The sequence below is a fragment of the Syngnathus leptorhynchus genome, chromosome 1 (genome assembly GCF_054491065.1).
Source record: "Syngnathus leptorhynchus isolate UIUO chromosome 1, UIUO_Slep, whole genome shotgun sequence".
Taxonomy (NCBI): domain Eukaryota; kingdom Metazoa; phylum Chordata; class Actinopteri; order Syngnathiformes; family Syngnathidae; genus Syngnathus; species Syngnathus leptorhynchus.
In genome coordinates, this window is record NC_141195.1 from 23,430,801 (window position 1) to 23,443,665 (window position 12,865).

At 44.6% G+C, this 12,865-nt stretch overlaps 3 protein-coding genes across 5 annotated transcripts in view; all 3 read left to right on the forward strand.

Annotated features, from left to right (window-relative positions):
- Positions 1-12,865, forward strand: part of LOC147062804 (homeobox protein Hox-C4-like) — a 37,831-nt gene that overhangs the window by 14,781 nt on the left and 10,185 nt on the right. The gene's annotated exons all lie outside the window — the stretch shown is intronic.
- On the forward strand, positions 1,682-8,505 carry hoxc6a (homeobox C6a). Of its 3 annotated transcripts, XM_085929313.1 has the most exons (3): positions 1,682-2,270; positions 6,604-6,957; positions 7,289-8,505. In XM_085929313.1, the coding sequence occupies exons 1-3, from the start codon at positions 2,243-2,245 to the stop codon at positions 7,609-7,611; spliced, it is 705 nt and encodes a 234-aa protein (XP_085785439.1). In that variant the 5' UTR covers positions 1,682-2,242; the 3' UTR covers positions 7,612-8,505. The 3 variants fall into 3 exon arrangements, with proteins under 3 accessions (XP_085785439.1, XP_085785422.1, XP_085785430.1); XM_085929296.1 differs by lacking the exon at positions 1,682-2,270 and having other exon boundaries at positions 6,417-6,957; XM_085929304.1 differs by lacking the exon at positions 1,682-2,270 and having other exon boundaries at positions 6,417-6,957; positions 7,292-8,505.
- On the forward strand, positions 9,259-12,518 carry LOC147062808 (homeobox protein Hox-C5a-like). The gene is made up of 2 exons (XM_085929326.1): positions 9,259-9,679; positions 11,877-12,518. Exons 1-2 carry the CDS (start codon positions 9,259-9,261, stop codon positions 12,083-12,085), a joined length of 630 nt encoding a protein of 209 aa, XP_085785452.1. The 3' UTR covers positions 12,086-12,518.

The following is a 12,865-nucleotide window of genomic DNA, read 5'->3' on the forward strand; positions in this document are numbered from 1 at the left end:
CCAAAAAGTTGCCTTCATGCATGTCAGAGATATTTCCGTGGTCCGAACAGAAACTTTACAGCGGCACACTGGTGCTTTTCAATGAACAAAATAAGTGAATGGATGTGGAAACGTATTGTTGTGTTTGCACGTTAAAACAATGATGCTTTTGTCTGCTCCCTTCCCCCTTATTCACATTTCACAATGTCAATTGACGTGCGACGTTCAAATCGTGTCATGTGTTGTCTTATAATAAAATAACTTACTTTGCACTGAAAAATAATGCTTTCACTGCTTTGATGTAAAAAAAATAGAAAACATAATATGGGGGCAAACATAAACAACTATGTGCAAACTATGTGCGCAAACATAAAACCGAAAAAATAGGCAAAAACTACATTCATCTTAATAGAATCGGTGTGATCCCATTTCCGACGAGTTAAAGTGTGTTCTAAATGAGTTGTTTTATTATGAATATTGTCTTAGATTGTTTCAAGCACCTCCTAAATTCGGGACAAATAACCTCCTCCTTGAGATAGTTTGAATTTAATCATTTTCTACTTGACGGTTCATTCATTAAACTCTCTACAAGTTAAAATTACCCTTTGTCAAATCACTCACATTAGGCAGTTTTAAAAATAATTATTTGGTTCATCTAGATTGAGTGTACAAGTACATATCAAATTATTTCGTCTTTGTGCCTATTACAAAAGTCAAAGAAAACGATCGTTTTGAATAACTGTCCGTTAAATTGTTTTTTGTTTTATTTTTTATTGGTGACGTGATGTCGATTGTGTGTCCCGTTGAATTCAGAACCAAACGAACGTCATCAGAACGAGTGCTCTATACCATTTTAGATGTTTTTTTGTTTTTTTTTGTAGTGTGAAAAAAAAAAAAGAATCGTTCCATCCAATCAACACATTCAGTTTTTACATTCATTTTGTTATGCCCAGTACAAAATCTATTACATGGTGCATGTTTTTTGGTGTGGATATTTTAAATAGTTGTACACATTGCACCCGCATTTTGTATCCGGATGTGTCTTCTGTGGCAACATTTGGCGTGTACACATCAGCCCATATCTTATGTGCGTGTTTTCACCCAGAGGGCTGACATCGTCAGCACTAAACTTTAGTGTACCTGTTGTAAACTTTATTGGTGGTGTAAAGGCAAGACACGCATGTAGCTTTTTTTTTGTGCGTCTTTTGTGTCTGCTGGCCTTTCCCCATGCAAAATCAACTCATTCTTTTCATCGTCAAATGGGAGAGGCTCGTTTTGTTTTGAGTGTCGTTCCGTTTCTATTTCAAATGACTCCGATTTGCTATTTGGCCAATTGAATTTGTTCAAGTGTTGTGTTTGCTCCGTGTTGAAATTCGATGGATCTATAAATATATTCGCATTGGCCGATTGGGAAATTGCTATTGAAGGAAGTTAGTCATCGAAGTTGTGCATTTTGCAATGTGCGCGTCGTTGAGTTGAAAACATGAAGTTTGTTTAATTGGCTGAGTTGACGAGAACGTGCGCGCTCATGATTGGACGCGCTGCGTCATGTGAGGGGCCTCCAACTGGCTCGGTCCATTCTCTCATTTCAGTCCACTTTCGTCTCTCCTTGTGCGCTTGTTTATTTGTTCTCAACTATTTCTAATGGCGTTTTTACACTTTGCTTTGCGTACAATATCGACTGCAGCGTGTCAGTCTTTGCCTCAAATGTCCGCATTGGAGCTGCGTCTTTTGCAGCCGTTTCCTTTTTTTTTTTTTTCTTTCTTTCGTGTTGCACATTTGCTGCACTGGAAAGAGGGGGAATGGCAAAGATGGGTGCAAACATTCCTGGTTGTTAAAGAGAGAAATTTACAGCTGAGTAATAAAAGTTTACGACTCACGGCTAGCCGTGATTGGCTGCGGCGAGCCACGTGGCTCACGCTCTATGAACATGAACTTTATGCTGTTGTCTATTCCCCGCTCCTTCCTTTGAATCGCCAGCAGAGCAGGCTGCAGTCGTGTAAAAGCTCCCCCGTTTCTCCACGCTCACGTGGAGACATGACCACAACAGGTTCGGCCGCTCGTTCGCTTTCTCTCGGTCGCCTTCACGCCGCAGGCTGGCATCTCGAGGACAGCCTACAGCCCTTCTCCCTCCGGAACACGGAAGGAAAACGAGCTGCACGAATGGACTTTTTGCATTGCTGCATCCTCATAGGCTGCGTGCGTGCGTGCGCGCGCGCGAGAAAGCCAGCAAGACAGCGAGCGCGCTTTGGCAACCTGCAAGATGGAGCCCCCGCAGAGACGCCGTTCAGGTAGGACGGCACATTTTTCTCTTCTCTTGCTGCTCGGATTTGGATGCCGTGCCGCGCTTCGCCGCGCGTGTCCTGGTGGACGATGCAGATGCCTGTGAAATGACGGCAAGGTGCGTGGGGGGTTGTGATCCAACTGTGGAGCCCCCACGCCACAGCGGCCGCGTTAGCTAGCCTGCTGACGGCCAGGAGCACCTGCGTGGACTCTACCACGGCTTAGCATTTGAAAGCTTATTGCCCACTGTGCTGCTAGCAATTATCCGGAGACGCCTTATCCCTTTCCCCTCCATTTTGTCCGAGACCTACCATGATTATTATTGAGTGGTAGATTATAAATTGTTGTTGTTGTCGTCGTCGTTGTTGTTGATAGATTCGAATGTCTGCCAACAAGCTGCCGTCGTGTTATCACACACGAACACAGACAGGCAAGCTTACGCTTACACTGACGTTGTGGTAGGACCCCACAGTGCCCCCTAGCGACCAGCCGTTTTGCAGGGGGGAAGTAGGCGGGGCAGCGGTTGTTTTGACCTGCTTGCTGCCTCACTGCGGATGTCAGCTGACCCACGTGGGTGTTTGTGTGCGCGTGCACGCGCATGTGCACGCTGGTATGCTTTTCCAATGCCGCCTTGGAGAAAGCCGACTTTGTATCTATCAACACACATTACGTTGCTTTCTGCATGTATCCAAGACACATGAGCATTTTTATTGTCGTTCATATTGATTCACATCAGGAATTGTCATCATGGTTCTTATCAAATGAGAAGTGCGTGTGTATATGTGCGTGAGGTTCTAAATAACCAGTCGCGATCAAGATATATACCGAAATAGTCATCAAACGCATTCCAGCTTTTTCTCTGACGGAAGTAGACAAAAAAAATCCCAGCAAAAACGTGCGGGTAACAGCTGCAATGTGCGTGCGTGCGTGCGTGCGTGCGTGAAATATCTTTCAGCATTTTGTTTGGGCCTCAATTATTGAAACCGATTTAATGTCCTTAATATGATTTTTATATTCATCTTACATAATTCTAATAATATCAAACCACACGACATAGACTATTTGTGTATGTATATGTGTGCGCGCGCGCGCGTGGGTGTGTGTGCGTGCATGTGTCAGTCATAGTAGCTATTTTACACTTGTGCAGCTAGAATTGTGTGCTATTCGCACGTCCATGGAGCTTGCAAGCAAAGTGTATTTATTGTCAAATTGTGCTTCTTGAAGCCTTTCGAATCCTTCTGAGCCGCCCTTGCAAGTCGTCTGTTGTCCCCCCCGTGAGGCTCTGCTGCTGTAATGGTCCACTTTTGTGCCTGCACACACACACACACAAGCAAATGGTCCCTTTTAATCCATTTTTGTTCCACGTTTTGTGTTGTTAAATACAGGTCCATTGAAGTCGTACATCTGTCCCCATCACCACATTTAGAACTCCCGACAGGCCCGAAGTTTTTGCCCACTAATGGTCCTAATTTATGACGTGTGGATCAACATGACGCTCGCTGGGCACTGGCTTCCTGAGTGCATAACGAGCACAAAGTCGAACACTTCCGGCCGTAATTGGGCCAGCCTGCCACGCTAAAGTACCTATAGATGCCTTTACATTGTTACAAACACAATTAGTCCTTATTAGCGAACATCAGAGCTTACCAGCCTTAAGCTCCCTTGCTGCGTTTTAATCAGTACGGATCATGTCGAAATGGTACACTTGGCAGAAAAATAACTGCGTGTCATGTTAAGTCACAGTAAAAAAATAAAAAATAAAGAAAGAAAAAACACAGCTGAGTTTCAAATGGGTCCACCTGGCTGCTCGGTCCATTAAAGCCTCATCATTGAAGTAAAATTCTTATCCTAATACTACTACTCCTGATAATAATAGCAATTGTTATTATTATTATTTTTATTTTTATTATTATTTTCTTTTCAACGAATAATAACAATACGGCTCTTCTGCCCCAACCTTAGAGATAGACAACAGCACTACTACCTATAATAATAATAATAATAATAATAATTATTATTATTATTATTATTATTATTATTATCAATAAAAAAATATTATAGTAGTAGCAGCTATATATGAATTAATTCAATACAGTTGTGTTTTTATAGAGGCGTCCTTTTGGTTGAGGATTTGTGTTGTTTTGTTCCCGAGATGTCGGGCAAAAGACGCCGTGGTGAAAGTGCAGGCAAAAGGCTGCTTCGGAGACACGCATGCAATTGACGCGCCTGCTGGGCCGCAATAAAAGCGTACAAAGTGAGAGCAAGGCTGACCTTTCTGATTGTGCTGCATTCCAGTCTCACTTTTTGCCTTCCCTCGTCAGCTTTTATTTACAACCGAAAACTTTACGGGCCGTGTGCGCTCTTTGTTGACACATTTTGCCTCGATTGCTGCACGGGGCTCGGAAAATGCTACAAGCACAACTTCAAATTATTTGTTTAATTAAGGCGGGACACGGATTCCACTGCAGTTACAGTATTATTTCGAAAAATAAATAATAGCTGCAGTGCAATCTTTTGACGTTGCTCCTACGATCCCGAGCACACGCATATGCTGCAAACATTTGCTGTAAAGGCGGATGGTCGCTCACACATGGCCCCAAATACGGGGAAGGGAAGGAAGGTTTTATGGCAAGTCACTTCCTCGTCTTTGTTGTCTCTTTTGTGGGCGGCTGAAGCCTGCACGCCAAAATCAATGAAGTCCACAACAAACAAACGCAGCCCGTGAAGGCGCTTTTCCATCGCGACGGATTATTTTGCAATATGAAAAATTGGGGGGAAAAAAACTGATGAAAAATCCTCCTTTCAATTTGTATTTTCTGGACTATTTTTTTTATGTTACGTGATGACAACTACATGAAAATAAAAGTCATTTTTAATTAATTGTCAGCCAATTTGTCAAGGCAGAACAAAAGTAGGCAGCAATTGTAATATCCGTTTGGGGTTGTCCAAATCACAATCGCTCAAGTTTTGCGTGTTGGTGGTGCGCCTCAAAAGCAATTTCCAAAGCCATTATTTGCCACGGAGATAATCATCAGTTTGCTTGCTCTCTTGCACGGCGCAGGAATGTACACGTATGACTGCAACCACTCAGCAAAGCTGCTTTAAAACTCTCCCACTCAGAGGCCGGGTGTGTTTGTGTGTGCAGAATTTCTATCTGAGGATCGAGTGTTTTTTTTTTATTTTTATGCAAGAGTGTCAGACAATGTTCATTAAAGGACTTACTTTTTTTTCCTGTGCCTGCAGGCAGCCTTCTCGCTTTGCTGCATAGCTAGTTTTGGGCGAGCTGGGGGAACGTCACTTGTTTTATTGCCCTCACACAAGCCAGACCATAAACGCATTCTTACCACCTCCCCCTGTTCACTGCAAAAAGCTTTGGAAATTGCTCACACGTCCAACAATTTATCGCGCCGTGGAAACTTTGACGCTAAAGCTTGACAAAAAATAGGGGATAAATGTAAACTTCAAAGCGTGTGTGTTTGTATGTGTGTATTTGCTTTTGTGTTCAAACGCACACACACAACACACATTATACATATATATATATATATATATATATATATAAAAAAAGCAAAAAAAGCCCTCATAGAGTTAACATAATATGTCTCTTTCAACTGAGCTCGGCGTCGGTGGGGATTTGAATGCTAATGTGCTCCCTCAAATGGAATATTACCAGTTACAATTGCCTTTATCAAAGTAAACACTGCCTTGGTCGTGGCAATGTGTGTGTGTGTGTGTGTGTGTGTGTGTGTGTGTGTGTGTGTGTGTGTGTGTGTGTGTGTGTGTGTGTGTGTGTGTGTGTGTGTGTGTGTGTGTGTGTGTGTGTGTGTGTGTGTGTGTGTGTGTGTGTGTGTGTGTGTGTGTGTATGTGTGTGCGCGCGCGGCTTGTAGTGTTCATCGGCATTTTGCTCAAATGCTCCAGCTCTGGGCTACAGTTTCTGCCGCCTCGTCATTGGTGGAGCCGCGTCAGCTGACTTTGTCATATTGTCTGCGAGCGAGCCAAGGCTCTGCTCTTACGCTCGATTTTGTGCGTCTTAAGCGGAGATTGCAAATTAATAATAGCGAATCGTCAAAATAGCGGGGAGGCACCCGAGTGGAGCTGCTATCGGGGGTGGTGGGGGGGTTACACGAGGAGAAAGAAAGTGGGGGGGAAAACCCGAGAGAAGACGAGCTCGCAGAAAGGTGTGGTTGGCTGACACGCGCGGGAGGGAGATTTAGTGGGAAGCGAGATTGAAAAGCGAGCGATAACGAAGTGGGGAGAGTTGCCGAGGAGGGTTACGAGGCAAGGTATGAATTCTTATTTCGCCAACCCGTCGCTCTCCTGCCATCTCTCCGGCGCCCAAGACGTTTTGCCCAACGTGCCCATCAACTCCAGCACCTATGACCCGGTGCGGCATTTCTCGTCGTACGGCGCCGCCGTGAGCCAGAACCACCACCACCACCACCGCCTCTACGCCGCCGGGCCCTTCTACTCGCCCCAGGACAACGTGGTGTTCGGCTCCTCCGGCCGGGCTCAGTACGACTACGGCTCCAACGTCTTCCTGCAGGACAAGGACGTGCTGCCCAGCTGCAGGCAAGCCAACGCGGGACAAAGCCACCTTGGCCAGGACTACCCGCTGGAGCCGGGTAGGGCGGCCCAGGACCACAAGAGCAACATCCCCATCTACCCGTGGATGCAGCGCATGAACTCACACAGCGGTGAGTTTTACTAGCGGCAAATAAATTCAGGAAATGGGCCCCGTTTTACGATTTGTCTCACCAAGAGAGTAAGCTACTTTTTATGGCCCCATAAAACATGACTGTATCTCCTTGACTTGTAGATGCGGTGGCCAGGGCCTTTTGCATGCATGTGCAAACAAACAAACCCGCGTTTACGCGCACCGAACACTTGTAGCTCCCTACTTTTATTTATCGATACAACAAGACGCGGGACTCGCATGGAACGCACCCCCCACCCCCCTCTCTCCGCCAAATAAATACGTACTGTAAATCTATCTATCCATACTGAACGGGCGACTTTGTCCCCCAGCAGGAGTGGGCTACGGGTCAGACAGGCGCAGGGGACGTCAGATCTACTCTCGCTACCAAACGCTGGAGCTGGAGAAGGAGTTCCACTTCAACCGCTACCTGACGCGCCGCAGACGCATCGAGATCGCCAACGCGCTCTGCCTAACCGAGCGCCAGATTAAGATCTGGTTCCAAAACCGGCGCATGAAGTGGAAGAAGGAAAGCAACTTGAGCTCCACGGTGGCGGGAGCCGAGTCCACGGCGGCCACGCAAGACGACGAACGCGGCGGCGGCGACGGCAGCGCAGCCAAGGACGACAAGGAGGACGACAAAAAGAAGGAATAGGCTATCGTCCGAGCCACGTGGAAAAATAGAAGCCCAACATTACTACCTAAACATGGAGCTGAAAGGGACCACTGCATGAAGGCTCCCCCCCCCCCCCCCCCCCCCATCGTCTTCCTCATATCACCCCGGGGTGAGGAGTCTTGCAACAACAAAAAAAATCATCCCACTAATTTCAGCCACATTCTCAACCTTGTGACTCTGAATCACTTTTATGTAATTTTTGTTTTGTTTATTTTTATTTTTTTTAGCTCGTCAGTGTCACCCTTGTATTGTGAAAATTTTAAAAAAAGTATTAATTTCTATTTCCAATGCCAGTATAACCTATTTCTCCCCCACGCAAACAAAGCATCACTGTGAAGTCTCTGATCATCAAATACAGTGTTACGTTAGTCTCGACATTCCACGGAAGGAAAGAGTTGGACCCTTCATTTGGCCACAGTGTCATTTACTACTTGAATATATTATATATAGCGAGAGAGAGATAAATATGTATACATAAGTCTTGCAGAAACTTGAGCGTTGCACGAATAAAGTGTAGCGCGCGCACACAAACAAAACACACACACACACGCACATACAAACACACGTAGAAAAATTTGCTTGGGTGCAGACCTTTTTCTACCATGCAGATGAACACGATTTTATGCAAATCCTTAAAGGATGAATGTGCATTTAGTTGCTTTGATAGTCAACGCATAACACCAAATGGCGCTTATCACCCCGACCCTTTTTTGTTTGAACCCACAGTTCCTTCGGAGATATATTTGTACGTGTCCATCTTTCTTTTTGTTTTCTTTTTTTGAAAGTACCTGTTTTGTCATAATTGTGTATCATGGAATAAAATATTTGTAAATAAATGTTGGCCTTTTGTGAGGTGTTTTGTATGGGAACACGGCGTGGTTGCGGGGCGGCTAAAAAAAAACAGTCAAATTCTTGAAGACGTTAGTTTGGTCATAATATTGTGGAAGCAAATTCGCAGAATATTAGGAAAACAAAAACAAAAATTCCTATGGACGCCAGAAGTGCTGAATGTTTTGACCTCCAATTGATTGAAAATTAAATGACGCTTGCAGTTGCAACACTATAATTCAATTCGTTTTGTATTTTGTCCTCACTGAGCTGGCCATTCATGCCTTTTTATTTAATTTTCTTTTGATGAGACTGGAGCGCGTTCGATTACGCGCGTGACCGTCCGGGACCGTCCTGTCCCCTTCCCAACAGCAGATGACGCTCTTGTTCTACTGTGCTGCCATTTTTTTTTTTTTTTTTGCGAAAGGCTGCTCGCCCTGCTCCCCCGCACTCACCAGCCGCAGCAGCTCAAAGTTTACTGGACACGTTTTTGCTATTCATCAATATCCCCATTGAGTATCAACGCCAATTTATGAGTGGCCAACATGCGCACGTGATCCCATACAAATAGGCCATATTTGGGCAGCGCGCATCGGATCAAGGATTTTAAAAAAAGATACCAAAGGCTAGTCCACCGATAAATCTTGGATTATTTTTTTTATTTTTTTAGAAGAGGCCGATTTTTTCCTCCTTCTTCCAAACTGGGCTAGCAAGAAAAGCAATGATCAACACAAATCAGGGAATAAGCGCAAGCTTCTCGGTGCTAAAGGTGTAAAGCGGTTCTTCTTTTTTTTAGAAATGAGCTCTTATGTTGACAGCTGCTGTGTGAAGCAGGCGGGCGAGACAAGTTGTCCAATGTTTAGCTTCGGTGTGGCGGGGCGCGGGTCCAGCCTGTGTCACGGAGGATCCGCCGGCTCGCTCGAACAGGGCGAGATGCAAAGCAGCGTACGCGGCAACCCGGGGGAGGCTCCCCTCCCGCCACCGCCGGCTTGCGCGCATTCCGGCCCGGTCGCGCAGCGCTCGGGAGGCTTCCCGTGCGGCCGCGGCGCAGACAGAGCGCCGGAGCGGATCGCCAAGTCTGGCGGCGCCCGGAGCCTGCAGGAAGGCGCCCCCGGTGCGGAGAAGGCGCAAACGGTCTCGTGCAACGCCGGCGCGCAGCGAGGCGACGAGTGCGGACCGCAGATTTATCCGTGGATGACCAAACTGCACGTGAGCCACGGTAAACTCGGTCCCTCTTTCAGGCTGCTCGCGCTTCTTTTACAACGCTCTCCACTTTGCTTCTTGAGTTTTATAGGCCAAACGCAGGAAATAATAAAAACTCGCGGCCATAAATTTTATGACAAAGGCATCCATTGCTCGTAAAGCTGCTCTATTACGGCGAAGAGGTGATCTGGGGTCTGATTTATGATCCAGTAATTGGGCCGGAGGATCAAATTGTGACAAAATTATCAAATCATATTTTCCAGATTCATCCGCAAGTATTATTGTCTTTATTGCTTCTATATTTGAGCAACTCCTCGGCGCAGCTTTTGACATGATCAGCCTGCCGTGTGTGTGTGTTTGAAGCTGTAGCCTTCAATTGAACTCTGGGAACACTAGTGACCTGACCCTAACCGAGCCTGAACTTTTCACCTCGAAAAGATTTGAATAGGCATGCAGGCACTCTTTTGCAGACAGTGTAGGAGCCACGAGTTGGCTGCGGGCTGCAAATGGACAGTGGACACTTTGATGGCAAATTTGTCTATAGGCTTGATTTGCAAAGACCCCTGCAGCCAGGCAGGCGGGACGGCTCCAAATGTCCCACTCACGCACTGCAGCCCCCGAGTGCATGCGTAGGCATTGAGCCGGGCCATAATAGCTCGTGAAATGCTTATAGTCGCGTGGTTTTGGATCCGGCCGACTCCAGGCCGGCGTTCCACAAGTAGCTGCTATTTTGTTTCTGGGAAAATGTTTAGTTGCATCTCATAAAATAGAGCGAAACTCATTTGTAGTATTTATTTGCGTATTCCATCGACTGTAATCATCAATGTCAGCCTATCAAGTCACATATTTGGTCTTTTTGGTGACACTTTTGAGGGGTGCTTCTTATTCCTGATCCTTAAATTAGTCCAATTGTGATCACTCGATTTATAGAAGCACAGAGCAACATGCTACAAGGTATCTTTAGCAAGTTAGCGCTTAGTCAACATATACTAGATGTGCAGCCATCACTATACAAACAACAATTAGTGTAGATGACGATAAATCAAAAGAAGTATTTGTATTATAACGTACAAACTTCATCTACACAAAGATACTGACAACACACACACACACAATATATATATATATATATATATATATATATATATATATATATATATATCTATATATATATATATATATATATATAGATATATATATAGATATATATATAGATATATTACATACGTATATATATATATAGATATATTACATACGTATATGTATATATACTTACACACACACACACATTTAAAACCGCTGGATTAAAAATTGGATTGAACCCGGAAGTTGAATTAATATCAGAAAAAAATAATGTAGTGTTGTTTACAAAAAAATAGGTTGTTTTGCGTAAAACAACCCAGAAAGTTGGGTCAACATCCTTGGTTGGTCCAAGTTTTTAACACAAATTGGGTTGTTTCCAACCCAGTATTTTTAAGTATTTATTATTTATGTATCGTATTTATGCATAGTATTTATTTAAATGTATATATATATATGTATGTATGTATGTGTGTGTGTGTGTGTGTATGTGTATGTGTGTGTGTGTGTGTGTGTGTGTGTGTGTGTGTGTGTGTGTGTGTGTGTGTGTGTGTGTGTGTGTGTGTGTGTGTGTGTGTGTGTGTGTGTGTGTATGTGTGTGTGTGTGTGTGTGTGTGTGGCCGATAATTAAAAAAATACAGTTATGGAAAATTCTTTCCTATTTTCAACGAATAATAATGCTTAGCGAGACGCAATGTGAATGAATCAGCTAAATTGTAAATATATTGCGTGAACATTGATCTATTTCTGATTATCCTCAAAGAGAGGATGCAAACTCCAAATAGGAAGCCAGAGCGTGGATTTGAACCCATGACCTCAGAACTGTGAGATGCATGGGAAAACTAGTCGTCCAACATGCCACAAGGGTTGTTACCACTACAAACAGCACCTTTAGCATGTTTTGCACCAGTCCAAGTCAAGAAACGCGTTTGACATGTTATTTCAACAAAAATAAAATTCTCTATAAGAATGTATTTATTTATTTATCTATTTATTTATTTTAGTGAGTGAGTGCCTGATAAGGAACAGGAAGGGTGGCCCAATCTTTTTTTTGGGGGGGGGGGGTCACGTGCATGTGTCAATTTGTGCGCGACCGTCTGGCCCGTTGCTAACTTGTGTTTGCAATCGGTCAGAATCGGAGGGCAAGCGCTCGAGGACGAGCTACACCCGCTACCAGACTCTGGAGCTGGAGAAGGAGTTCCATTTCAACCGCTATCTGAGCCGCCGCAGGCGCGTGGAGATCGCGCACACGCTGTGCCTCAACGAGAGACAGATCAAGATCTGGTTCCAGAACCGGCGCATGAAATGGAAGAAGGATTCCAAGACTAAAGTCAAGGAATAAGGGCATGGCCGAACGCACTTTGCGCAAGCAGCTGTCTGACCTCCGGTTGAACTGCGGGGAGCAATGACGTCATGACACCGCATTGTGACTCCTCCATCAGCAATTATGTGTCGGCCGTTGCAGTTTGGAATCCAATGTATTGACTCTCACTCACGCTGATCAATCGGTTTGCGTTGCTAAATGAATTAATTTGCTGCCTACAAGAAGTTGAGGGGCGCTGGGGACTCAAACGTCCACCAAATTCCTAAATGGAATTTATTTAGAACTTGGATGAGGAAATCACGTCAAATTTACCTCCAACGTCATGTGATTAAAAAAACAAAAAAAACTTTTTCTACCATGTATTTTGTTGTTTTCTGTCTTCGGCGATGTGTCATTGTGAATGACTGAACTCGTGTGTAATCCAAGATGACTGTGTGATGATACTGTGATGTGCGTGTTTGTGTGTGTGTGTGGGGGGGGGGGCTGTCATCTTTAGACTTCCGGTGCCTGACGAATAATCGAATCAGCGATTCACTGTTGACTGTAACTAATAAAATGATTACAAGCACTGTTTGTGTAGCCCCCTTTTATGACATTTAACAAGCTAATGGCGATGTCATCAAATGGCTGAAAAAGTGGCTGAGGTCTTATTTCAAGCGTTCCCTTTTTTTTTTGTCTGCTTAAAAGCCGAGTGACAAACGCGCAATGAAGTTTAAAGCCCTCATAAAACTTTATCACCCCCGTTTCCAGACAGACTGTTTGCTGTTTTGCCAGGAGAAAGAAGGGAAACCCTCGCCC